Genomic DNA, 26,932 nt, shown 5'->3' on the forward strand with positions numbered 1-26,932 from the left:
TACTTTTCAGGTTGACTCCCCTCAAATGTTTCCTTTTTTTCAGTTAACTTTTCCACTACAGCCAAACTCCACCAACCTTTGAAAGAAAAGTGTTTTCAGTATTCCAGATTTGTGCACAAAAGAGCAGTCAAAAATAAAATGTGTGCTGCTCCACACCAGCCAAGGATTGTTTATGTGCAAGGCTGATACTTCCTTTCCTCAGCTTTTCCTTTCCTGACTCCTGTGTGTACAAAAGCATTTTTTACTTATATTTAATACGGCTGTTTTGTGCAAGAGCTTATATGCAGAAAGAGCTAGTTAAAAACTAAAATATTATGGACATGCCTTCAACAGCAACCAGTGGAAAAGGGCAGGCTGCATTCTTTCTTCTGGGTTGATGGAAGCAGGAGGTACAGCGAGAGATGGTGCTTAGTGACATTTTACCACACATGGGGGGGGGGGGGTGCCAACAGTGTGCTTCAGTACACCCAGTCAGGTAACATGCATTTTTATATAGTGGAGGGGAAAGTATTTGATCCCCTGCTAAATTTGCCCGTTTGCCCTCTGACGAAGAAATGACCAGTCCATAATTTTAATGGTAGGTTTCTTGTAGCAGTGAGAGACAGAATAACAACAGGGAAAACCCCCAGAAACTCAGAGGACAAAAGTCAGAGATTGATATGCATTATAATGAGTGAAATAAATATTTGATCCCTTTGCAAAATATGACTTAGTACTTGGTGGCAAAACCCTTGTTGGCAATTACAGAGGTCAGAAGTTTCTGGTAGGTGGCCACCAAGTGCACACATCTCAGGAAGTATTTTATCCCACTCCTCTTTGCAGATCCTTTTCAAGTCAGTAAGATTTCGAGGCTTATGTGTAGCTACTCGAACCTTCAGCTCCCTCCACATATTTTCGATGGGATTAAACTCGAGACTGGCTAGGCCACTCCAGGACCTTAATGTGCTTCTTCTTGAGCCACTCCTTTGTTGCCTTGGCTGTGTGTTTGGGTCATTGTCATGGTAGAATACCCATCAAATACTTTCCCCCCTCACTGTATATATTTCCTTACTGTATGATCTCTTGATTGGGATAATTAAATTTAATGGGGGGGGAGTGTGGTCTGCTACTTGGATGAAGAGGATGTCACGCACACAAATTGGAAGTGGGGAGTGAGTTTGTGCAAATTTATTGATACTCAAAGATATACAATAATACATACCCATTACAAAGTTATCTCTTTTATAATATACTGCTATAAAACAGCTACCTGGTCTAAAAAAGAACAAAGGCAGAAAGGAAAAGGGGGAGGGGACTTAAAAAGAAAGCTGGTACAGTATTACAATTGAATCCCATCAGCAGAATAGGAACCAACTGACAGTACCCAAACTCTCCCACATGTACTTCATAGCATGCGTACTACATTGCTGTAGTTGGTATAAAGTGTAGGCAGATAAAATGACTTCCTGCAATGGAGATTATAATTCTATTCTATATATACTGTATACAGTATATAAAAATGTAAAAAGGACATGTGGGTGGGTCTCCACTTTTCTCCGAAACCGCTTGACCAATTGAGGTGAAATTTTGACAACGTCCCATGCGAATGTCCGAAGGATCTTAGAAAGGTTGCTAATACAGATGTCACACCTGAGCCACGTAAAACCAAAAAAACCACCCGTTCCAGAACACACCACTCAGCTAAAAACGCGTGCTGGGAAAAAGAAGGTCCAGCATTGCCCAGCAATAGGCTGCAGCATTGCCCAGCCAGGAGAACTGACTAGGCCGCAGGCAACAACAAACTCAATATGGGCCCTTTACAGGGCCATACCTTTGGGTAGGATAAATGTGTCGGGGCAGGGTGGGGGGATTTCACATAACGCACGCGGGTAGGGGAGTCTGGGTTAGGACAGGACAAAATTTTACAGAACATGCGTATTGGGAATGATTGTATGCAAAATGAAGGGGGACTCTGAAGGTGAGGGGACTCTGAAGGGAGACTCTGAATGTCCATTTAACAGGAAAAGGTCCATTTGACACAAAAAGCCACAGCAACACGTGGCAGGGCCAGCTAGTTATTCTATATAAATAGAGGGCCATTAGTCCAACCCCCTGCAATGCAGGAAGCTCAACTACAAATCTACCTAACAGTTTCCTCATCCAGACCATTTTACCAGCTTCTCTGCAATAATATAATGGGGGACTTTGTCAAAAGCCTTACTGAAATCAATATGTGCTACATCCACAGCATTCCCGATTCATCAAGCTTGTAACTTCTCAAAAAAAGAAATAAGATGCGTCTGGCATGACTTGCTTTTGAGAAACCAATCACAGCCTTCATTTCTAAGTGCTCCCAGACTGCTTAATTATCTGTTCTAGGATTGTTTCATTCCTTCTAGCCTTTTTCTATGTCTGATCTATGTCTGTTTCGATGTCTGATTTTTGTCTGTTTCTTTGTCTGATCTATGTCTGATCTTTTGTTTTCCCCAATACTGGGATTGTGCTTGCTGCTTTCTCTCTAGCCCTGGAACACGTGGATTTATTTATTTATTTATTTGCTTTAAAATATGTATTATTATTAAGTGTATAGTTCCAGAATGTGGGGGGAAGCCCATACCTGTAGGCTTTTCCTGGTTAATGTCTATGCATAGTGTATGGATGTCAGAGATAGAACCAGTGGCATGCCCTTAGCCCGGTTCTAGGTGGGACTTCCCTTCATGCAATGGATGTGTGAAGGGTTTATTGCATACAATATAAAAACACATACAAAGTGCATCCTTTGCCTCAAATAATTCTGGGTGCTGTAGTTTGTTAAGGGTTGCTAAGAACTGTTCAACTGTGGGGGGGGGGGGCAAACCACAGTGCCAATAATTCCTTGAAGGTGCTATAAAAGTTTAGTGTGTGCGCAGCCATACACATTTTAGTTCTCAGTCCACACTCTTATCTTGAAGTAGCCCCCTCGGAATACTTCCCTGTACGCACACAGATGGGCTGCGGGCTGTAAGGCTGCAATCCTACGTAAGGTTTTCAGGACCAGCCCACCCTCAGGCGGCAGAATCACGAAGAAGCGGGGGGCGGGATCCAATGAGATCTCCCCACAGCTGCCCCTTCTACCTTATCCTGTGGCGTGGGGATCTGCAGGATGACAAATAGTTGTCTTTATTACATTTATAGGCCACCTTTTTCTTCCAAGGGGCTCAAGGGGCGCGCGGAGGACGCGGCGCGAGCGAGCGCCTGCTCGGCAGTCGGGTGAGCTGCGAGTGGGCAACCGGACAGGCCCTCCCCTGCCGGGGCGGAGCCACCTCTCGCTGCCCGCCCTCTTGGGCGCCTCGGCTCCGCGTTCTTCGGTCGCGGGCGCCACACACTTCTCGCGCCATGGCTGGCGCCGCCGTGGGACTCGCTGCTGGCTGGCTGCTGCGCCGGGCAGCCGCTTCGCTCTCCCCCTGCAGCCGCTTCGCGACGGAGGCGCAGAGCCCCGAGCCCAGGCCTCCGTATGGGAGCAGCAGGCAGCCGCAAGCTCGGCGGGGCGCCGCTGCAGCCCCCAGCGCCGACGAAGAGGCGGCCGCGCGAGCTTTGGCCGGCAGCGCGCCGCCGCCCGGGCCGGACCGGGGGACCTTCCTGTGGGCGCGCTACGGAGAGCTGAAGCGGCTGGTGCAGGGTGGGTGAGCCGCGGCGCCGGAGGGGCTTCGGTTGCGGAGTCCGCGCCCGCCCCCTCCCGGGAGAGCCCGCATCTCCGGGAGGAGGACGCACGGCGACGTTCTAGCTCCCTTCCCCTTGGAGATGCTGCCGCCCCCTTTTCCTTCTCTCCTCCCGCAGGACCTCCGTTTGCTGGAGGAGCTTCTCTACTTGGAGGCCCTTTTAGCGGTTATACTGTACCTCCGCCAGCAGTTTGGTCGAGGTGCCCCCAGGTTCTGCTTTGCATTGGCCTGGGTGGGTGTGGTTCCCCCGCGCCGCCCTGCTTGTGCGCGCGGTCTTGCGCGTCGAAATTCTCCCAGCTCCCGTCTCTCCAGTCTCCCAATTTCTTTTCACTTTCCATATACTTTGTAGCAGTTTCCTTCCTGTGGTACCTTTTTGCCGTCCCCGAGGTAATCCCGTTCATGAAAACATTTTTAGTCACTCATTTTTAAGTGAGGACTCGCGCATCTCCTTTGCTGCTGCTTATGTTGTGGTGAATCTGCTCCGGAGCCTTCATGCTTTCTGTTGCCATTCAAGCTGGGTCGTGGGATCCCCTCCCCTTTGTTTTGGAGGCATGTCCGGGCAGGGAAAGCGGGAGAAAGGTCTGCTTTGTGTCTGGTTTTTCAGGCAGGGCTTTGGAGGGTGGAAAGATGAGAGCACGATCAACACGAAGGCTGAAACAACAGGGAAAGGCTAACATTTTCTGTGGCGTGGATCTGTTAAGTCTTTAAGGTGCCACGGGACTTCTGCAGCTAGAACACCAAACACAGTGAATTTTAAAGTATTGTAGTTGTTTTATCACAGTAGTTTTAATTGATTTAGATTTGCATGCACAAAAAGGTAAAACAAACCTTTGGAAGAAAGTGCCAGCCTTTCTTTGTTTATAGATTATGCATCCATGAATCTGAAAGAGCCATGCCTTCCTGTGTGGGAGAGAAGCCTCTTCTAAAATGATGCCGGCCACCCTTGATTTTTGTAAAGATTTGCATATTTTAAAAAAGTATTCTTTCTTTAAATCTTTAAAAATTAATACAGGTGGTGGGGGCACTTATAAGACTGACTGGAACTGATGATTCATCCGAACATGGTAGTACTAATCACCCCCAGTCCAAAGAATGAGATCCTGATTTCTCAAAAATATGGTGCATACCTTTTGGATTCTCCTTAAGACTCCAGGTATCGGGGGCGTTCTCCCAGTCCTTGTCAGGGACCAGCCAAAAGTATGCATGTAGCAAGCTTGCTGGGGCAGGAGAGAAAAGTGCAATTTTAGAGTGCCCCCCTTACACCACTAAACATAGATTAAACAAAATTTTTAAAAATTTCCTTCCAGTAGCACCTTAGAGACCAACTAAATTTGTCATTGGTATGAACTTTCGTGTGCCTGCACACTTCTTCAGATACACTGAAACAGAAGTCACCAGATCCCCACATATAGTGAGAGAGTGGGGAGGGGCTGGACTGTTTATGGCTGCATTTGGTCTTACAGGAAGAATTTACGACTGTTTACGATTGGTCCCACAGGAAAAGCAAGGGGTGAGATGGTTAAAGATAGCTTTATCATGTATAATGAGATAAGAACCCAATGTCTTGAGGCTTCCGGGTTCAGCGCCAGCGTCGATCGGCGGGGCTTCGTCTCGTCTCCGAGACGGCCCGTCTCTGCTAGGAGTGGGGAGGGCAGCGAGAGCGACGCTGCGCCCCTTAGAACCTCGGGAAGGGCGTCCCGAGGGCAATTTGCTCGGCACAGACCCAATCCGGACTCCCCAACTCTTCGGCTAGCTCTAATAAGAGCTCCGGAGCGAGGAGGGTAGAAGTCGCGGGGGCCATTTTGAGCGGCAACGTTATTCTAGCAGGGAGAAGCTTCAAGCCGAAGGCGGAGAGCGCTGGATTCTTCCGAAAATAAAACGATTGGAAAAGACTGTAAGTAACCTCACGATTTGGATTATTATAAAACAATTTGGATCTGGGAGAGAGGGGAGAAAAGAGGAAGCCACCCCCCCCCACGGCAACAAAGAGACAGTAAATAGAAACCCGAAGCCATAAACAGAAGATTTGCAATTCAAAAGGATCCCTCAAAGGCATCAAAGAGAATCTCCCCTTTGATGCAGGGTGAAAAGGGGAGAGAGACTGCGGTTTATGACTGCCCTGCAATAAGAGGTACAGCCTAAGAAAAAACCTTTCTTTCCACTCGGGAGCCGGCAGCCCAGACAACCCAGTGAGTTGTCAGGATTTATAAGTCAAATTGTCAGGATTTATAAGTCAAATTTTACTTCACTTTGTATTTCTGGACTTTGTGGAATTTCTTTTTTGGCTTAAGTGTTTGTGAAATGTGAGTTCGAACTCTATTGTCAATAAGACTTGAAGAATGCAGCCAGCTTGTTAAAATGGAGTCGAAAAAATAAACTGTGATCATATTCCACCCCACGTGACAAGTTTTGACCTTGGCAGGACTGAAATATGTCAACAAAAAAGTGTTCCCCTGAGTTCCAGCGGTCTGTTTTGACCTTAATGTGGGAAACAAGAATAGAGTTATGTCAAGAGGAGACACGACGGCAAGAGTTACAGAAAAAATTCCAGGAGGTGATGGCGGAATATGATTTTTTAGGAGATGAAGCTTTTGACACTGAAAAAGATGAATGTGAGAATGACAATGATGGGGAAGGAAAAGATGAAGATGAGGATTGTGATGATTCAACACAAAATGAAGCACACCACGAAAAAAATGATGACTCTACTCTACAAAAAGTTGGATGGAGTGCCCTGCTTTTGAGGGGGGCACGATTGGTATTATTGGAACTCCAGAACGCCCACAGGGAAGAAGGAAAAAATATGCAGAGAAGAGAAGAAATCCAGGGGTCCTGTATGGTGGCCTGGATGGCAAAAGACTGTAAACAGGGGGTGGGGTGAAGGGAAAGTGATGTTGTGATTAAGGATGGATTAACAGGTTTATAACTGGTCTGCTGATTTTGGAATTTGCTGGATTGGGGGGGTGGAGCCGGTTATCGGGGATGTAAGGTTAAATTGAGAATAGTTATAGTTTTAAAAGTGAATGGATTTTGGAAAATGTGAAAATATGGAGGCTTATAGAGGGAGAAAAAACAAAAAATTAGGCACGGGAAGAGAAAATGGGAGTTTGATTTCTCAGTGATTTGAATATTAGATGAAAATGTTAACAATTGATTCATAAGTTGTATAAGATGCAAAGGTGTATTTTTATAAAGTAAGAAACTGTTGCAGATGATAAAAAAGGGATGAAAACCGGGGAAGGGGGGGGAGGGGAAGCCCACAAAATATGGTTTTACAACTATGAATGCAAGAAATTTTTTTTTTTTGTAGTGTTTTTTTCTTTTTTCGCCCTTTCTTTTTTTCCCTTTTTTCCTATTTCTATTTTTCTCTTTTTTTTTTTGGTATGACAATAGATGGTTGGATGGATGTCCTCCTGCGTACTGCCCTGGTTTGCTGGAGCTCCCTGGTGGCAGGGGGGGGCTTTGGGGTCAGGGGAGGGGGGGGAGGACAGAAACCCAAGCATAAAATGGACCATCTCTGACTGTTCACATACATGGGATACTTCTGTGGCAGGGGAGGACCCATGTGGGTGGGTAGGAAGGAGGTGGAAAAGGGGTTTAAGTATGTACCGTTTTTTTGTTTTTTTGTATTTTGTAAAATTAATAAAAAGTATGTTTTAAAAAATTAAAAAAAGAACCCAATGTCTTTATTTAGACCAGGTTTCTCCATCGTTTTAAGCTTGGTGATAACTTGCAGTTCAGCAACTTCTCTTTTTCCAGTCTATTTCTGAAATTGTTTTGTAATAAGACAGCTGCTTTGAGATCTTGTATAGAATGTCCTGGGAGATTGAAGTGTTTTCCTACTGGTTTCTCTGTCTTGTGATTCCTGATGTCAGATTCAGGCCCGGTGCGTCCATTTAGGCAGACTAGGCCATTGCCTAGGGCGCGAAAATGGAGAGCCTTCAGCTATGGGCGCCGCCGCCTGCCCCGCTCACTCGCCGAGGAGCCCCCAGCGTCCCCTCCACAGGTGGGAGGAGCACGAGCCAAAAGGAGAGCTCAGCGCCCTCCCGCCCACGGAGGGGACGCTGTGAGCTCCCCAGCGGCTGCAGCGAGCAAGCGACGGCAGCGCCCGCAGCTGAAGCCTTCAGCTATGGGCGCTGCTGCTGCCGCCGCTGCTCACTCACTGCAGCCACCACCGCTGAGGAGCTCAAAGCGTCCCCTCCACAGGCGGGAGGGCGCCAATCTCCCCCCTTGGCCCGCGCTCCTCCCGCCAATGGAGGGGATGCAGGGGCATCAGCGGTGTGCGTGCGTGCGTACGTCATGACGCATGCGCCCGGGGGGTGCCAGAAGGTGTTTTTGTCTAGGGCGCAAAAAGCCCTAGCACCGCTCCTGGTCAGATTTATGTCCATTTATCCTTTGGCGTAGGGTTTGGCCTGTTTGTCCAATATAGAGAGTTGAAAGGCACTGTTGGCATTTGATGGCATATACAATGTTAGAAGATGAGCAGTTAAATAGTCCTGAGATGGTATGTTTAATGTTGGTGGGGCCAGTAATGGTGTTGTCCGAGTGTATGTGGCAGCAAAGTTGGCATCTGGGTTTATTGCAGACTCTGGTACCAGTGTTCATGTTAAGTCTGGTGGTTGTATTATTTTGTGGTAAGGAGTTGTTTAAGATCGGGTGGCTGTCTGTAGGCAATGAAAGGTCTTCCTCCCAGAGAGCGATCCGGCCCAAGGCCGGCGGCGGCGGAGAGGGCCCGATCTGGTCGGGCGGGAGCTGGCAGTGCATAGATGCCTCAAATTAGCTTAAGACGACTTCCTATTCTCACCCGTTTTTTTACATGTTCATCTGCGGAATTGAAGATTCTAACAAACCCTGTAGAGATGATGTGAGCTTCAAAGTAAACCAGAGTAAAATAGTGTGCTTTTGTATGTTTAGTGTAATGTTAACAGTATTTAATCCAGTTTTGTAATAAGGATGCACATACAGTAATTATTTGGATGCACAAAGTGATCAGACTCCTCTTAATTCCTGACTTTCTCCTAAATGCTACAAAAATTGCCACGTCTCTCTCTCCTCTCCTCTCTTCTTCCCCTCCCACTGCCATTCCTCTGTACCTCACAAAAATATGCATTACAAAGCTTAACAGTTTCCTTCCTTCCTTCCTTCCTTCCTTCCTTCCTTCCTTCCTTCCTTCCTTCCTGGGCACTGCCAGTTTCTTGAACTGTGGCATTACTACCCACAAAGTTTATTTGACCCCACCAGGCTGTCTGACCCAGCAGTTCCCTCTGTGCTTTGCCTGTTGACCACAAAAAATCTTACCCATTTCAGCATTTGCTGAATACAGTGATTTTTATTTCCAGCTCAACCAGTTTAAGGGGGGGGGGATGACAGAAGGCAACGTGTATTCCGTGCTCCGAGATGAGCTGACTCATCACTTGGCATAAGGCAAATTCTTCCTTAGTGTGCCTGCTTGCACTTGACAGGATTACCGTAACTAATGTAGGATGTCTGCTGTTGCACAAGTGCTACGTGTTTTGAGCAGCAAATATACTGCCTAGATATAGCAGTCTGTATGCTGGAGCTTTGCTGACATCAAGTGATTGCGATTACAGTGTTGCACGCAAGCTCAGGAGGCCAACGTTTCTGATGGGTTGGGTACCCCCACTTTTGTCCGTAACAGGCGTCAATTTGGAAGTGTGCGGTAATTGCTTGTGCTTCCATCTTCCTCCAGATTTGCTTCCCCCAGGGGTCTGCAATCTTCTGAACCCTTCAACAATCTACTCCAACAATGAGATTTCCCTGAGTACTATCGGAGTTTATGGATTTGACTATGATTACACACTGGCGTTATACTCACCTGCCCTCCATTCTTGCATCTACAACACTGCGCGGGACATCCTTGTGGAGCAGTATAAGGTACCTCTAGACTAGAGCTTGCATGTCCTGTTGACTAGAACAGGAGAAAAGTAATTGGGAGAATTGGAGGGGGCTTGGCTTGGACAAGTGGTGCTGACTGAAGGATTGGAAACCTTGGGGTGGGGGTGGGGGGAGCCTGTGGTCCACAGGCCAAAGCTGGCCCACCAAGGATACCTGCTTGGTCCATGAGCCCGTTTTCCCCAAACCTTCCCCACCTGCCCCCACACCTGACATCATATGTACACTTAAAGCATGTTCACAATTGTGTATTGGCAAGGGAAATCAGGCTTCGGATATACCGCCAGTCAGCTGAGCAGCGCTGGATTGGCTGCTCAAGTGCTCCCTGTGTGGAACTTCCTCACACACCGGATGTCTGCAGAAAGCAGGCTGTGGCTCTACCACCCATCAGCTGGTGGGCAGCAAAACTAGAGCTGCAGGCATTTTAAAAGCACAATGCAGGACTCTTGTACTGTACTTTGTCAAAGGCACTTGCTATCATTGTGACACCAGGTAGTTGGCAGCCAAGGCCAGGATCTGACCAGTGGAGCTAAAAAGGTTCCCCGGCCCTGTCTTCGGTCAAGCGAGACATGAGAGGAGGAGGCAGCCACATTTATTTGTATGCTTGTCCTGTTCTGTGTAAACTGTATGTGTTTGGTTTTTGCATCAAAAGGAGAATTTATCCAAAGTGGCCCAGGCTGTAAAAGACACTTGAAGCAGTGGGGAAAGGAGAGGGTTCAGCACTCTTCATTCAAGTGCTAAAAAGTAAACCTTTGCCTCTTGTCTTGTATGTGAACAGGGCAGACAGACCAAGAGGGCTGCTCCTTTCATGCCTCCTTTGCCTCTCAATGGGGGTAGAATGTGCATTTGCCCTTTGTGCTTGGGAACCTATATGGGCCTCCCAATGTCGTTGGACTCTCAACTCCCATTGTTCCCAAAAAGCAGCATGGCCAATTGATTGGGGCTGATGGGAGCTGTAGTCCATCAACATCTGGAGGGCCACAGAGGCTCCCTGTCCCTGCTGTCTGTGCTTGCCGCTGGGGTCCCAATTGTAGCTGATAAATATGGATAGCATGGCTCCAAGCAATTCCCTGCATTGACTCCATCGAGAAAAAGTATTATTTTTGATATCCGCTTCCAAATGACACTTGAAATGCTCTTGACTTTTTAAACTGATTGACCACCTTGCAAATTGTATTTTTTGTTCTGTCCCATCAGTATCCAAAGGGCATCCTGAAGTATGAATATTGGCCGAACTTTGCCATCCGGGGCTTACACTACGACATTGCCAAGGTGAGACAGAGACAGGTGGCTTGTCCTGTTCCAGTTGTGGCTTTGGCAGGACAGCAGAAGTCTTCTGAAATAAATGCAAAGGATTATTACTTGCCACCTGTGCAAATAAGGGTCACTTCCAGCAGGGGGTTAATTGTAAGCCAAGGGAAGAGTTTATTATTTTTTCCCATGGTGGTCATCCATGTAGCACAAATGTGGGCAGGCAATGTGCTGTACATAGGGCTGCCTCTGGAGACGGTTCGGAAGCTTCAGCTGGTGCAGAATTTGGTGGTCAGGTTTTTCACCAGAGCAAGACGGTTTGAGCATATTACACTGATCCTGGCCCAACTGCACAGGCTGCCAGTTAGTTTCTGGGCCCAATTCAAAGTGCTGGTTTAGACCTATAAAGACTTAAATGGCTCAAGACCTCAATACCTCAAGGACCGCTTCCCCCCATATGAACCTACTCAGACCCTTCGATCATCATCTGAGGCCCTTCTTTGTGTGCAGGAGTCCTCCACATGAGGTCCAGAGAGTCCTTTTCTATCATGGCTCCCCACTTGTGGGATGCTCTCCACAGGGAGGCTCAGGCGAAAACGTTTCTCTTTAACTAGTCCTTTGGCTTTGGGTGATCAGGGTATACTTCTCATACCAAGTGGGCTGCACACTGCCTTGTATCATGGGGGGTGGGGTTGCCAAGATTTGACTCGCACCCCCAGCCCTGCTTTGGGATGAAGACACTTGGCTCTGGCAGGGTCCTAGAGCCCTCGTATCTCCTTCCCAAAGTTGGAAAAGCACTAACTAGGCTTTGGGAAGGAGGCAAGAGGACTCTAGGACCCTGTCAGTGCCCTCACACCTCCTTCCCAAAACCCAGTGCCTTGCTTATCCAGCTTTGGGAAGGCAGTGCAAGGGATGGGACATCAAATGTTGCAAAGGGCCACCATAAAAGGCTTTGGGGGCCACATGGAGCCCTTTGGCCATGCGTTGGACCACCCTGTTCTGTGTCCTTGTAAATGTGTTTGTGGGAAGGGCATTATTGGTTTGTTATTGCTCTTGTTTTTATTATGTATTTTGTGTTCATATTTTATATTTTTATGTGGTGAATCTTCAGACGAAGGGTGCTATACAAATTAAATAAATAAATAAAGTATTGTTTCATGAACTAATTTGCAATGTAGGTTTCCTGTGCAATGACTCCACATTTCTCTTCCGTCTGCCATACAGGGTTTGCTCATGAAAATAGATGCCTTTCATTACATTCAGCTGGGCACCGTTTACCGGTAAGTGTCGCTCACAGTGGCCCCCAATGGCTGAGATGGAGCAGAATTTCATAGCTGAGATACTGGAATCGAGGCTGTTCCTAGACCTAATTTTTAAATTTCTTCTGTGTGGTCATGCCTCAGATATAACCCTGACTCACAGGAAATAGAATTTGCAAGTTGGGAAGCAGTCCTGAAGGCATGCAGTCCTTTCAATCTGCCTTGAAAACTCTGGTTGAATTTGTGTTAGCCATGGCTAGCTGTGGTGCACATGGAATATTAAACCATGGTTAAGTCAAACAAAGCAAGGAAGAGGGGAAGGAGCATCCATCCCTTCGTGTGGCTCAAAATTTGCAAACTAGTTTGTAAGGAGACAGCATTATGTCTGCACCAGTCAAAGTGGAATTCATAACTTCGTAGCCACATTACTCACATGCAGTACTTTGATTCAGCTGCTAAATGATGCTCTCCTGGCGACACTTCCAAGCTCCTAAACCTTTCTCCTTTTTGGCATTCTCCAGGGGCTTGAAACCTGTTCCAGATGACGAGGTGCTGGCGTTGTATGACGGTACCCTTCATATCCCCCTCCACCAGGCTAGTGGCTTCTATGGAAAGGTCAGTTCCCTTGCTAGCCCTGGAGTTGGTTTGAAGACCATTGGCCAGTGTCTCGTTGCTCAGTTTCTGTTTCTGATTGAGATGTGGCAAGAGGGGAACAGGTGCCAGCAGAGTGTAGCTCCTTTTATTTGCCTTCCTATGTATCTCTGCTATCCAGGGTCCACCAAGTTATAAAGGGAGCTTAGTTGGCCTGCACTTGCATCTACTTCCTAGGCTGGACCTCCCCATATTCCCATGGTTTCCCTGCCAGGTATTTAGTAGGGCATTGCATAGTCTCAGGAGTTTTTGCAGGTAGTACTGCAGGATGCATGGCAATCTGAGATGCTGGAGTGAGGATGAGGTGGTCTTCTTTGAAAAGGGGCGTCCATAGTGAATTTTTCGTCAAGTTGGCAGAGCACCGCATGTTGGCAGAGCACATGCATTGCCTTTGAAGCCAGTCCTAGATGTACATAACTAACCAGAAGTAATTGGTTGAAGAGGTGTGAGCCTGTTGTGCCACTATCTCTCCAGCTGAAGGTGTAATGTTGCCCTGACTCAGAGGACTCAAGCGCCATCTCACTCCCCAAGAGTCAATGGCAGATAAAGCTGGCTTGGCCCCTTTAAATAGGGTTGGCATATGTCTGGTATTCAGCTCTCATAAACAGTGTCCGGGTGGAAATCGCTGAATGTCCGGGAAAATCCAGGTGTGTGGCAGCCCATGTCAGAAGTGTCAGGTTTGGTGAATTTCATTAAAAATAGCTTAACAACTCTCCCCCCCCCCAAAAAAAGAGCTCAACTTTTGTGTCCAGTTTTTCACTTTATGGACGCAGAACCAGCAACTGAGATACATTTAAGGCTCAGTCTGAGGATGACTGTTGCTGAAGGAACATCTGGGCTCTGCTCCTACAGTGCAGGTAGCCTGAGCTTTCCGCAAAGCCATCCAATGTACCACTAAAGCCTTTCCTCAATACAGCTGAGTCCATCTCTCAAAACAGAACATCCCTCGCTTTTTTGCACCATTCTGATGAATCTAATCTCATCCCCAATTTGTGTGTTTTTGGCTCAACATGAGAGGAAATAGTTACTTTATTTTATTTATAAAATTTGTATGCCACCCTTCATTCAAAGATCTAAGGACAGTTCACAGCATAAAAATAGAAGATAAAAACAATAATACGTAATAAAAACAAGAACAAACCAAACCAATGACCTCCTCCCACCCTCAATGCACAACTTTCACTTCCTAAGGTACCACCGTCCTAGTCCTGATTGGAACATTCCATAGGTGCTATTTTATGTTTTTTAAATGAATGAATGAAAACATGAAGCTACAGGTGAAACTTGGAAAATTAGAATATTGTTGAAAAGTGCATTTATTTCAGTAATGCTACTTTTTATTTTTATTTTTACAAATGCTTTCTTTACAATAATACAAAAATAAACATTGCTATTACATTTCATTAATTACATTCCATTTATAATTGACCCACCTAACAACAAATAATTACAATTACAACAAATAAAGGCTTGACATATCTTGCTTTGTATCTCATATATTGGTTTCCCCTTTTAAGTTGCATTACTGAAATAAATGCACTTTTCCACGATATTCTAATTTTCCGAGTTTCACCTGTATGCATTTAACATAGTGTGTTGTTTGACACTCAGAATCCAGTGTGGGTAGGCAAGAACTTGCAGGTGAAAGAGTCTCATGGCAGCCCCTTTCCCCTGGTCATGAAGGGTGCTCTGGACCTCTTAGCTGCCTCTTGATGTCTCTTGCCTTCCCCATTTCTCTCCAGTCTGGATCTATGTATCTGATAAATCAAATGTTGGAAGCAGAAGTAAATATGCTCACTCTCACTTAATTGTGGATTTTGAAGGTGGTTGGTGAATGTAGGGCTCTGATGTGTAGCTGGGTCTGGATGAACCGGGAATTCTGCAAAGTTGGACACTTACAGTTCTTGGACTAGCAAGAAATGGGCGAAGAGTGTGGGCAGTTCTGATTGAGAGTTGGTGTTCAAGCCACGAAAAATCGTTTGTTTCTCCTTCCCTCCCTTGGTCTTCCCAGGGTCCAGCCATAAAGCAGTTTATGGACATCTTCTCTCTCCCTGAAATGACCCTCTTGGCCGTAGCCAATGACTTCTTCATCACCAACGACATTGATTACGATCCCATTCATCTCTACAAAGACGTAACGGTGTGTTTCCCTCCACTCTCCTGCCTATTTGGCTCTTGTTGCTGAGTGGTGAGGTATAGGCTTCTGTGTTGAGAATTGGTGGGAGGATTGTTGCTTGCTAGGTGTCCTTTTTTTGGGGGGGGGAGGACTTTGTGTTCTCTGTGGTTTACCCTGCAGGCAAATTGAGGAGGAGGATTTGAGTGCTCTCAAGGGCTCTGTTCAGTTCTTTCTTTTTTACTACTTTGTTGTGGGAGGGAGTGACGTATTTTGCCACAGCAGAACAGGCTGTCCTGAGCCAAGGAGAGAATTGGGAGGGGCTGCCTGCTTAGCTGCCAGGGAGGCTTATCAAGGAGCCCAGCTGCCCCAAGGCACACTGCATGGGCCTCCTTCTCCTCCTTTGCCTGTTTTGCCTGCCTCCTTCTTAGTTGTATCTTTGGAAACTTGAGACATCTGGCTCTGTATCTCAGACTCACAGCTTCTCTGGAGCCAGGGCAAGAGGTCAGAACAGGCATTGCCATAAATAACATTGCTCTATTGCTGCCTTGATGCACGTAGGCCCCTTTGACGCTTCCACGAGACCTCTTTATTGAGCATTCATTCCAATTTGTTTGCAGGAAGATTAGATGATAAATGCTCATTAGCAAGCCAACTTTCTGATTAGTTTGTGGGGAGCTTAGATGACCTTGTATTACCCCACACTTCCCAGTGCATTTGTCCATCTCTTTTCTTATCACAAGAAGTTTGATCTGGGGGGGGGGGAGCAGGTTTGCTGCACAAGACCTCCCAATCAATGATAATTGCACAATTCTATTAGCCTCATCCAGAAATGTGAATTTGCCTGTATCTGATTGAATTCCACTTGAAAATAGGGACAGGCTTAGTGGGTTTTCATGCTTGTATTCTACTTGTTCATATGAGAAAGATATTTCAGGTATTTCAGAAGTCTGCACCCAAAATTACATAAATCAATCACATTTGCACATTTGTTGCATTATTTTGCACTTGCTGATCGTGCAAAAGGGGGCAGAGAGCTTTGCCAAGATGCCACAACTGAGCACCCTCCCCACCCCCCATAGCTTCTAGTATGTCATGACACCTTCAGGCTTAAGGGTTAAAGGTTTTTCTTCCTCAGACTGTGCAGGATCTTGGAATGCACAAGTCTTGAGACTTTCCTTCTGAGCCAGACAGGCTCTCTGAGTTGCTTGGCCTCCTTGAATGGAGTTTGGGGTTCTGCTTGTTCTTAGCCATATGGTTCTCCAAGCAATTCCTGTGGTGCAGGTGGCTTCTGTGGCTTGTTCTTTCTCCTCCTGCCTACTTGTGATGTGGATTATATATGGATGCTCCTGTTTCAAGGGCTCAAGGCCTCTGGTCCCTTCCAGCCCTACTGGTTTTGTATCTGTACCACATGGGCGTTTCTACACCACAAATTTGTGAGTGTGTTTTAAAACAATTATCATGACTCCCAGCTAAGGAATCCTAGCAGCTTTCTTTGGCTAGATACATACTAGGCTGTTAAGGCACAGATCTAGCTCCCCCATATGTTCTTGTCTGCATGCCTATCCACATGAACAATGGATAGCATGGTCACATTATTTCCTGTCCACACTAGTGGCGAGTAGTTGATGGGATGTATTCACACTGTGTCTTATTGTCCCTGCCTCTCCTCTCAGTACTTTCCCACCCTTCCTAAGTTCCAGAAACCTGAGGCCCATTGTGGGTATGTGCACATGTATTCATTTTCCTATGGAGACAGCCAAAACATTTTTGGATCTGTTATGCCAGATTCACAAAAAAGAGATGTTTTTTTTTTAAAGACCACTGAGGTAGTGGTGTGGTGATAGATGGCATGCAGCAAAATGTCACCACAAATGTAAAAAAACACACAACAACCCTGCCTGCAGAATGCATTTTAGAGTGCTAGCTGCCAGTGGGATGTTGTCAGTGCCAAAAGTGTATACACGTGGAGTGCTTAGTAACCATTTTAAACCACTGTGTGCACACCACTTTTTTGGAAAGTAGCTGGGAATTTCTCTGTGTTTGAAAGAGGAAGAAAGACAGAAACAGGCAAGGACCAAGCTAGTTGTAACCGTAGCAAGGTCTGCTGCATTTATTTAAGCAGGTAAAAACACCCTCGGGATTTCTCAAATCAGATTGGGACTGTGGTTCAAACGGAGAGGTTTTCCCCCTTGTAAATGCACACACCGCACACACTGAAGCCGCTATTTGCCCTGTGGAGGAAAACAAACAAGTATCAAGGTCTCTGAACTCCCTCCACCCACATCTCTGTCAGGGAAAGCAGGGTCAAAAAGGAAAGGGTTAACCCTCTTCTTACAGTGCTGGAGTCCCAGTTGAATTCTTGTGTCTCCTCCCCCCCCCCAAAAAAAACCTGGTGGCTACTATTACTTTTTTGTCCTTTTTAAAGCAAGTGATCCAGACATGGATATGGTTTGGCCATTGGAATATTTAAAACAGGGGTGTCCAACCAGTAGGTTGGGGTCCTTATTGTGTACAAAAAGTTATGGGGGGGGAAGCTAAAAAACTATGTGCAATCCTCCCCAGAAAAAGCTCAACAACTCTGGGCCCTTCCCTCCTAAAAAAAGGCTCAACAACGCAATCCACCCCCCCCCCCCCATGCACGCTCCTCCTCCCTCCAATGACAATGGGTAGATCACTGCCAGTTTTTTTATACTGGGAGTAGATCACAGTCTATTGGGAGTTAGACATGCCTGATGTAAAGCAATGGAGCAACAGAGGCAAGTGATTTGTGGGAAGCTGGGGCCAGTTTGCAAAGGTTTGCAGTGCCTCCCCACCCAACTAGGTAACCTAGCTTGGGACAGAGGAGCAAGTGGTGTGATTCTGGCTCTTAGCCCCCCCCTCCCCCTTAGCCCAGAAGCCAGCTTGGAAGGGTTGCAGAGCAAGGGAGCTGTATAGCCTTCCTTTCCAAAGTACCATCACGAAAGCAACTTTCAGGGTATTGGTGAAGCATTGGAAATGCAGGTCAGGGGGAGCTACAGCAGTGGGCACATTGTTAAACTTGTTTGTGTATTTCTGAGGTGTTTTTTAAAAATTAGTATTAAAAAAAACATTTTTCAATAGGATGCCATCCGGGATGTCCATATTAAAGGCTTTATGTACAAGTGGATTATGCAGGATCTGGGTGAGTATCCATCTGCCAAGGGGCTGAAGGCCAGGCAACTACACAAGCAGAGGGCTGCAAGGGATGCAAAAAGCCTTTCCAGACCTGCTGCCTTTCCCAAGGGAAGAGCATCCACCCACTAGCTAAGCTGTAGAACAAAACACGCTGGTTAGCTAGCCTAGTGTGTCAGAAGTGAAATGTTTCACAGTGGGCTGTTTTTCTGCATGAAGTGATTCAGCAGAATGGTACAGAGGCTTAAGCAAGTGAACCAAGCAGTGGGCTGCTTAAGGGAAGACAAAGCCAAAGATCAGGCCTGGCTGAAGTCTCTTAGCCTGTACATTCTCTGTGCCTGGACCAAGCACATTCCACACCAAGAAAGCTAAATTCTGCAGTCACAGGAGAAGCTAGGAGACTGAAGCCCCGCCCTTAGTCTCAGAAATCAGAGAGGGATTGGCCAGGTGCTTTCATGTGCATCTGCACAGCAACAAGGGCTGGAAACTTGCTTTTAAAAGGGGGGGGAGTTGAATTGTGCCACATTGTGTACTTTTTGTTCATTTCCACAGGGTAGGCATATACGCAAAGCCCAGCCTAAGTCAGAAAACAAAAACATCAATCCTTCCAGCACTGCTCCTTCCCACCCAGTGAACCTCATTTCAGTTTGTCTCTTGGTTCTGTCTGCATGGAGAAGTTTTTAATACCCATCTTCCCTCTGCAGAGAAGTACATCCTGCGTGGGGATGAGACATACGCCGTGCTGCACCGCCTGGCCAAGGGTGGCAAGAAACTCTTCCTCATCACCAACAGCCCTTTCAGCTTTGTGTGAGTCTGAACATGGCAGGGCTGCAAGCTAGAAGTAGGCTGGGCATTAACATTGTCCTGGTCCAAAACTGTTGTTCTACAATAGACTTCACTTAGTAAAGGTACCCCTGACCGTTAGGTCCAGTCGTGAACTTTACTGGCCAAGGGAGCCGGTGTTTGTCCACAGACAGCTTATGGGTCATGTGGCCAGCATTACTAGGCTGCTTCTGGTGAATCAGGGCAGCGCACGGAAATGCCGTTTACCTTCCTGCCACAGCACTACCTATTTATCTACTTGCATTTTTATGTGCTTTTGAACTGCTAGGTTGGCAGGAGCTGGGACCGAGCAAGGGGAGCTCACTCCATCGTGGGGTTTCGAACCGCCGACCTTCCAATCGGCAAGCTCAAGGCTCACAGCGCCACCCGCGTCCCTAGACTTCACTTAAACTCTGCCTAAATGCTGATATTGAACCAATCTGTTGGAATCTCTAGGGCTCTCCTGCATCAACTGCTCCCTACATTTTCATAAAATTGTAGAGTTGGAAGGGAGCCTGAGGGTCATCAAGTCCATCCCACTGCAATGTAGGAATCATAGCTAAAGCATCCATGACAGGCGGCCATCCAACTTCTGCCTAAACACTTCCAATGAAGGAGAGTCTATCAAACAGCTCTTACCATCAGAAAGTTCTTCTTGTTTGGTCAGAATCTCCTTTCTTGTAACTTGAAGTTATTGGTTTGGGTCCTGCCCTCTGGAGCAGGAGAAACTAAGCTTGCTCCATCTTCCATGTGCTAGCCCTTGAGATATTTGCAGATTTTTTCAGGTTTGACCTAAAGTGTTACACCACTAGCTCCAGCCCTTTCAGGCGCCTCAGGCAGACAGCTTACACTAATTTGATAGTCTCATGGCTTTGGGCGGGGAGGGTGGGATACAAATAATAATAAAATATTATTATTATTATTAGCTCCTGCACTCTGCCGATTCTTCTTCTGGAATATCTCCTGCCCTTCCTTGGTCTCTGTTGCAAGAGCCCATAGAAGCTGCCCCTGCTGTCTGCTACTGGTGACATTCCCTCTCCTATTCTTAATGTGCCTTTTTCCTCCTTTCCAGCAATAAAGGGATGCGGTACATGGTTGGTAAAGACTGGCGGGACTTCTTTGACGTGGTCATAGTCCAGGCAGACAAGCCTCATTTCTTCAATGATTGTGTCAAGTAAGTGCGACCCACTCTAAAGCTCCTGCTGTGGGTTCCAGATCCTGTATGCCACATTGAGGGATGAGTTCTAGTGCATCCACCTTGGGCGGTTGGGGGGGAGGGCAGAGCGCACAGCCTGAAGTCTGGGAAGCGGTGCTGGCCTTCCCACACATGCACTGTCTTATAGATTACACCAGTCAGTATAGAGACTTGAGCCTTAAGAACCTGGTAGTTTGCCTCTGGCCACTTTGCAGAGACCCAAATATTCATTTTCTTCTCCTTCCCTTTTTGTGTCTTACTGACATTTAAACTGCAATAAAACCACATTTTATTACAATCAAGAGGTACACATGTTTTTGTTAAATAAACAAAATAATAAAAATAAATCTTTAAGGAGGAGCATCTTAAATTGCACTTTTTATAATATTGTCAAAATGCAATACAAAGTCATTGTATTCTTTGGCTCCAACCAAGAGCCACTTCACACAAGAGTTTGCAGAAAACTTCTGCACAATCTTATGTGTAGGTTACCCACAGAAACAGTATGAGGGTGGGCAAGTGAGAATGATTTTCTGGGTTTGGAGGCCAGATGCTGGGTCCCAGGGGCTCATGCTGTCCTTTTGCCCTCCCAGCTCTGGGAGAGAAGAGGGTCTTGTTGGCATCCCCACCACCCACCAGTTGCTTCTCTCCTCAGACCTTTCCGGCGACTGGATGCTAACGGGGATCTGCAGTGGGACAAAATAACTAAGCTGGAGAAGGGGCAGGTATATAAGCAGGTGAGGAAATGGATTGTGGACGATAAAAATGTCATGGTGGTAGGATTGTCTCTCTTCTGGAAGAATGGAATTAATATGCATGTCAGTCCTTCAGCATATCATCTTCTGAAGACACACACACACTTTGTCTTTTCTCCACTTGGTTATTCTTGAGGCAGCTTTGGAGGGATGTCAGATCCGATACCTAAGGGATGAGGGAAGTAACCTCCTCTCTCGCATGTCTAATCCAGTTCCACCCTATGACAGGAGCCTGTGTGGCCCTTCAGATGTTATTGAACCACAACTCCCATCAACCTCAGCCAGTATGTCCACTGATCAAAGGTGATGGGAATTGTAGTCTAGCAGCATCTGGAGGATCACAGGTGGCCTAACCCTGCCCTACAGTTTCAAGTAGGCTGGGAGGAGGGGGTGGTGGTGTTGAGCTGGCCAGCAGGGCCACTTTTAACAGCCACCCTTTGCTAATTTGTATACTCACTCTCTCTATGTGGTGGTGAGGACATGGTCCACCCTCGCCATGGCACAGTGGGCAAGCAAGGGAGAGGAGAAAAGGCCACTGAGGGCTTCTTGCCCAGTGCTCTCTGTTTCTGGAGGTTGGCACCAGGCTGCCTTCTCCATACCAGCAAGGAATTCCATATCTTTTGTCCATTCTAGGTCCAAATTCAGCTCCTTATGTTTAACCTCATTCTATATTAATATAAAAATTGGGTAGCCATTTTGTTCCTGTATTTATAGTACTCCTTTAACTGACATCACCTGTCTGGTGATTTTAATGCACCCTTTCTCATTCCACTGTCAAAAAATAAAAAAATAGGGCAACCTCGTTGACTTCCTCCAACTTACAGGCTGGCGTGGATCCAAAGTTCTCTACTTCGGAGATCATCTCTACAGTGACCTGGCGGTGAGATCTTTGGGCCTATTTCTCTAGGGCAGGAATGGAGTGTGACCTGTGGGGGCTGTTACCTGACTGAGTGGAAGGGAGGGGAGGGTGGGTAAAGTTGCTTTGGACTTCCCTAACTATGCCTTCCTTCTTCCACTCTACCCACCTCCCCACAGGACCTGATGCTGCGCCATGGCTGGCGAACAGGGGCCATAGTTCCCGAACTGGAAACAGAGACCAAAATGGTGAACACAGAACAGTACTCACAAGCACTCACCTGGCTGCAGGCCTTGACCGGCTTGCTGGAGCGCATGCAGGTAGGGGAGAGTCCGCTTGGTGGCTGAGAATGGAATGAGGAAAGGGCACAGAGCTCTTCATGGTGGGTTGCTCTTGAGAGATGGCAAAGGATCCTAAAATAGTATAGCAATAATCCTAGAATCCTAGAATTGAAGAGTTGGAAGGGACCCCGAGGGTCACCTAGGCCAACCCCCTGCAAGGCAGGAATCTCAACTAAAGCATCCATTATGGATGGCTATCCAACCTCTGCTTGGAAACCTCCAAGGAAGGAGAGTCCACCACCTCTCTTGGGAGGCTGTTCCACTGCCGAACAGCTCTTCCTGTCAGAAAGTTTTTTCTGATGTTTACAGTGGTACCTCGGTTTATGAACACAATTTGTTCCGGAAGTGTGTTCATAAACTGAAGCGTTCATAAACTGAAGCGAACTTTCCCATTGAAAGTAATGGAAAGTGGATTAATCCGTCCCAGACGGGTCCACAGAGTACTCAACCTGAAGCGTACTTAACCCGAAGCATGGGTGTAATTGGTTCCAGAAGTCTGTTCATAAACTGAAGCGTACATAAACTGAAGCAACTTTCCCATTGAAAGTAATGGAAAGTGAATCAATCCGTTCCAGATGGGTCCGCGGCATTCGTAAACCGCAAATTCGTAAACCGAGGTGTTCATAAACCGAGGTTCCACTGTAGTCAGAATCTCCTGCCTTGTAACTTTAAGCCATTGGTTATAGAATCAATAAGGTCCCCATAGAAGAAATGAAGTTCTAGTTAGCTTATGGGCTGTGGGCATTAATCAGTAGGTAAGAAGGCAGATTTCTTCTGCAGAAGTTGGTTTAGTGAGTTTTAAGACAGGGTGGGATCATCAAATGCACTTGGTTTGTTTCCACTTGTTTCCACAAATCCACTTGGTTTGTTTCTCCAAAAGATGTTCAAGGATCCAGAAGCTCAGAAGGTGTTGCAGGACTGGATGAAGGAGCGGCAAGAGCTCAGGTAGCATTCTATCTCTGCCTTCCCATGGGCTTCAGTGTGCCGGATCCAGAGTTACAAATAGCCACATCCATTTATTGTGGGTATGGATCCTACATGCACAGCAGTTTCAAGAGGATTTCCAGTGACCTCTGAACACTCCAGCGGTGGTTTTCAGCTGACTGTTGGCGAGAGAAGTTGAACTGAGCTGAATTTAGCATTTAATTAAATAGAAGTAATAGCTGTTTATGAGAATGTGGCATGGAAGGGTTTCCCCAGCAGTACGGTTCGGTCTCTGTGAGATGGTCCCCTCCTTTGCAAGGCCTCTGCTTTCAGGAAGCCGTATGTTGCCTAAGGAGAGCCAGAGTAACCTCTTGTTTGCTGAGTAAACACAAAAGCATTCCATGGGAGAACTAGAAGGACTTTTAGAGGGAGTGTAACCCCATCAAGAGCAGGCAATCTCGCACCCATCTGGTCTGGGGATCTGAGTGCTGTAAAAAAAATCATTTGAAAACAATCAAGTATTCTTGCTAATTTCAAGGTTGCCAGGGACAATGTGTACTAGCCATAAAATGCCAAGGTGGATAGGGATCTTTCTAAATTCCCCCTGAGTGAGGGAAACCAGTTGCATCTCACCAGAGAGGGCATTTAATAAACAGGGATCAGCTGCCAAGAAGGTCCTTTTGCAAGTTAGCACAGCTAACAAGTTAGACAGCAGTATCACCAACAGGGCCTCCCGTGACTAGTAACCCTGGATAGTCGTCTTCTGTGAATTTGTCTTTTAAAGACACCTAAGTTGACAGCCACAACCACATCTTGTTGTACCAAATTCCAGAACTATTTGTTCTGAAATATTAGTGCTGCTTTTTGTCTTTCCTGAATCTCCAAACATTCCATTTCTTTTGGTGACCCTGGATAGACGGGGGAACATTTTTCTCTCTGTTTTCTCCTTCTAATGCATAGTTTAATAAATTGCAGCATGTCTTTTCTCTTACTTGCTTTTTTTTCTAAACTGAAAAGCCCCAAACATAGTAACCATTTCGTATAGGAGAGTTGGTTTTGTTTACGCTTTTCTGTACCTTTCACAGCTCTGCACTCCCCTTCCTCTGAGGTGCAGCAAGCAGAACTCTTTGCAGTATTCCAGGTGCAGTCATTCCATACACCTGTATAAAGTCCTCCCGGTGGCAGTCTTATTTGTGATGTCTCTCATTTTGATCCCTAGCACAACATCCACTTTTTACACCACTGCTGCAGACTTGGTTGACATTTTTATTGAGCTATCTACCTTCGCTCCAAGAACTCTTTCTTGGTCAGATCACAAATGTGTGTGTTGCCCCAGTATGCATTCCTTTACACTTGCTCACCTTTACACTTTGCTCACTCCACAGCCCCTTCATTCCCCCCTGCCCCCCATTTTCTATTTCCCCCAGACTCTATAGATATCTCTCCTAATTCCTCGATTCATAAAATTCTTACGTATTCTTGCTTTGCCATACCATAGACATGCATGCCAACCAAATTTAACACCATACCCTCCAAATTGAGCAATTGAGTGTTCTCCAACTTTATCCATTATTTTAACTAACACAAGCATGCTGCTTTGTAATATAAATGCAGATCTGGCAGAGGGAAGCCATTTTTCCATAGCATCAATCAATATCTTATATTCAATTCTTGGTTTCTTCCCCTGCCAGATAAATCTAGAAATATCCTTCTGCCAATAAATATCCTTCTTTAAAACAGCTTAGGTTATTAATTATTGGGGCAATTTGAAATAAAAAATAACTTTTTTGGTAACACGTTCATTTTTATGACCGAAATTCTACCCACCAGAAAGCTGATATTCTTGGAGAGGTGCATTCTTCAGCCAGCACGGCATGCTGCAGTTTCCATGAAAACACATTGTCCTGTTGCAGCTGACCTGATCACCTTGCTAGGTACAGAACCTAGGAAGCCAAAGATTTAATTTTGTATGCTGTTGTCTAATAACTCTTTCTCTTCTCTGTGTCCCCCCAAACTTTCTGCAGGGCACTCACCAAAAACCTCTTCAATCCTCAGTTTGGCAGCATCTTTCGCACCTGCCACAACCCCACCTATTTCTCACGCCGCCTGTGCCGCTTCTCGGATGTCTACATGGCCTCACTCAGCTGCTTGCTCAACTATGACCTCAACTACACCTTTTACCCAAGACGCACTCCCCTGCAGCATGAGGCTCCCCTCTGGATGGACCAGCTGTGCACTGGCTGCATGAAGACTCCCTTTTTGGAAGAGATGGCTCATATCCGCTAGGGACCTGCGCAGGCAGGGCTGCAGAGGCTCCTGACTCTGCTCCAGACCCACAAGTGCAGCAGTGAGGGCTGACTTCTTGAATTAGAGTCCCTGCAGGTTATTTGTCCAAATTTACAAAGCAATGTCTTAATTGTTAAGGCCTAATTCATCTTGGCCCAGTGGTCTTCAGTATCCAGTCTTGCTTGCAGGCATCAGAAGTGCCTTGCTGGCTCAGACCAAGGTCCAACTAGTCTAGAATTCTTCGCAGGATTCCCAGCAGCTAAGTAGCTTCAAAATTGGCCAGGAGCCCAACAGCAGAGTTTGGGTTTGCCTTCTTCCTGCAGGTGCTCTAGGAAGCTTGGAAGCCTATCTATTGCTTGTCCACTGGTGGAGCACCTTGGAATGGTCTTGCATTCGTCTCTGCCCTGCCCTGGGGTGGATGCATTTCACAGGCAAACTCACTCAGCATCTGCGTGGGGGTGAGGGTGAAATGTTATTTTTGCTCCAACTCACAAAACTACTCAGCCCCCACCCCTTGCAGGACTGTTCTGAGCCACAGGTGTTCTGAAGTGCTTGAAGTTTACCTTTTCCCCACTGTTGGGTTTTTGTGAGGGTGATTTTTCCTTGCAACCATAGAAGGTATGGGGTACTGTGGGGAGGGGCTGGGAGGGAAATATCCTGTCTCTTGGTGGGGGGACAGGAGGTGCTAATGGGAGGGTAGGTGTTTGTAGCTCGTAATTTGAATTTTGTACCTTTAATAAAGTTCATTGTGAAACCTGTTCTTGGTAGGTTTATTTGCCAGAAAAGGGGGGCACAGGATCATAAGACATCCCCTGAAAATAAGCCACCGTGTGTTTTTTTGAGGAAAAATAAATATAAGACAGTGTCTTATTTTTGGAGAAACACGGTATCTTTTTCTTTTTTGCCATCAATATATATTTTATTTCATTTCGAATATCTTCATACATCATCCCAGCAACAAAAATTAATTAAATCAGATTACAAATCTTCAAACCGAATCAAATTACAAATTATCAAATCAAATTACAAATTATCAAATTAAATATTCCTCAGAATATGTCCATAATACCCCATATTTAACCCTAGAACCTCTATTCCCCTCCCACCACCCCTTAGACTCCCCCTCTCCCATGTGTGATCTCAGTCCTTAAGTTTTCTCTGTTTCTGTTTCACTTTCCAGTTGTGTTGCTTTTTATTTGTTATTATTTCTGTTATTACTGATTTCTCTTTGCTTCTTTTCCCGCGTGCTTTTAGCATCTCTATTTATAACATATCAATTCCTGAGCAGTACTTCCCCATATATTCCTTCAATCCTTCCCATTCTTTAGTTATTTCCTGGTAAGCTTGACCTCTGATGTTTGCTGTTAGTTTGGCCATCTCCACAAACACTATAAGTTTGGACCTCCATTCTACTAATGTTGGTGTTTCCCCCCCTTTCCAGTTTTTTGCAATCAGCATTCAGAAATGTAAAAAAGAGATTGGTACTTTCCTACATACATGGTGGGGGATGTAAAATAATAAAGAGTTTCTGGAGTGAAGTACCGTGTTTCCCCTTTTTTAAGGGGAACTTACAGGAATACCTCAAAGACTTCAAAAGTCTGTCACCACAAGTACTTCTCTTCATATCATAACAAAAACTCCTGAATTAATGTTCCTGTTGTTCTTAAGGTTCCCTCTCGCACAAGACATCTGATTTTGAAAACTGAAAGTAGCAATTTTGGGGGGTGGGTCGTGGG

At 46.1% G+C, this 26,932-nt stretch overlaps 1 protein-coding gene across 1 annotated transcript; it reads left to right on the forward strand.

The window, feature by feature from the left end:
• Positions 1–3,319: 3,319 nt before the first annotated feature.
• On the forward strand, positions 3,320–25,950 carry LOC118097805 (5'-nucleotidase domain-containing protein 2). The gene is made up of 14 exons (XM_035141048.2): positions 3,320–3,637; positions 9,388–9,572; positions 10,788–10,862; positions 12,066–12,121; positions 12,622–12,715; positions 14,763–14,891; positions 17,967–18,027; positions 18,722–18,824; positions 19,912–20,013; positions 20,690–20,771; positions 21,583–21,669; positions 21,825–21,965; positions 22,867–22,931; positions 24,935–25,950. Exons 1-14 carry the CDS (start codon positions 3,355–3,357, stop codon positions 25,194–25,196), a joined length of 1,725 nt encoding a protein of 574 aa, XP_034996939.2. The 5' UTR covers positions 3,320–3,354; the 3' UTR covers positions 25,197–25,950.
• Positions 25,951–26,932: the final 982 nt, after the last annotated feature.

The sequence above is a fragment of the Zootoca vivipara genome, chromosome 16, assembly GCF_963506605.1.
Source record: "Zootoca vivipara chromosome 16, rZooViv1.1, whole genome shotgun sequence".
In the NCBI taxonomy this organism is placed as follows: Eukaryota; Metazoa; Chordata; class Lepidosauria; order Squamata; family Lacertidae; genus Zootoca; species Zootoca vivipara.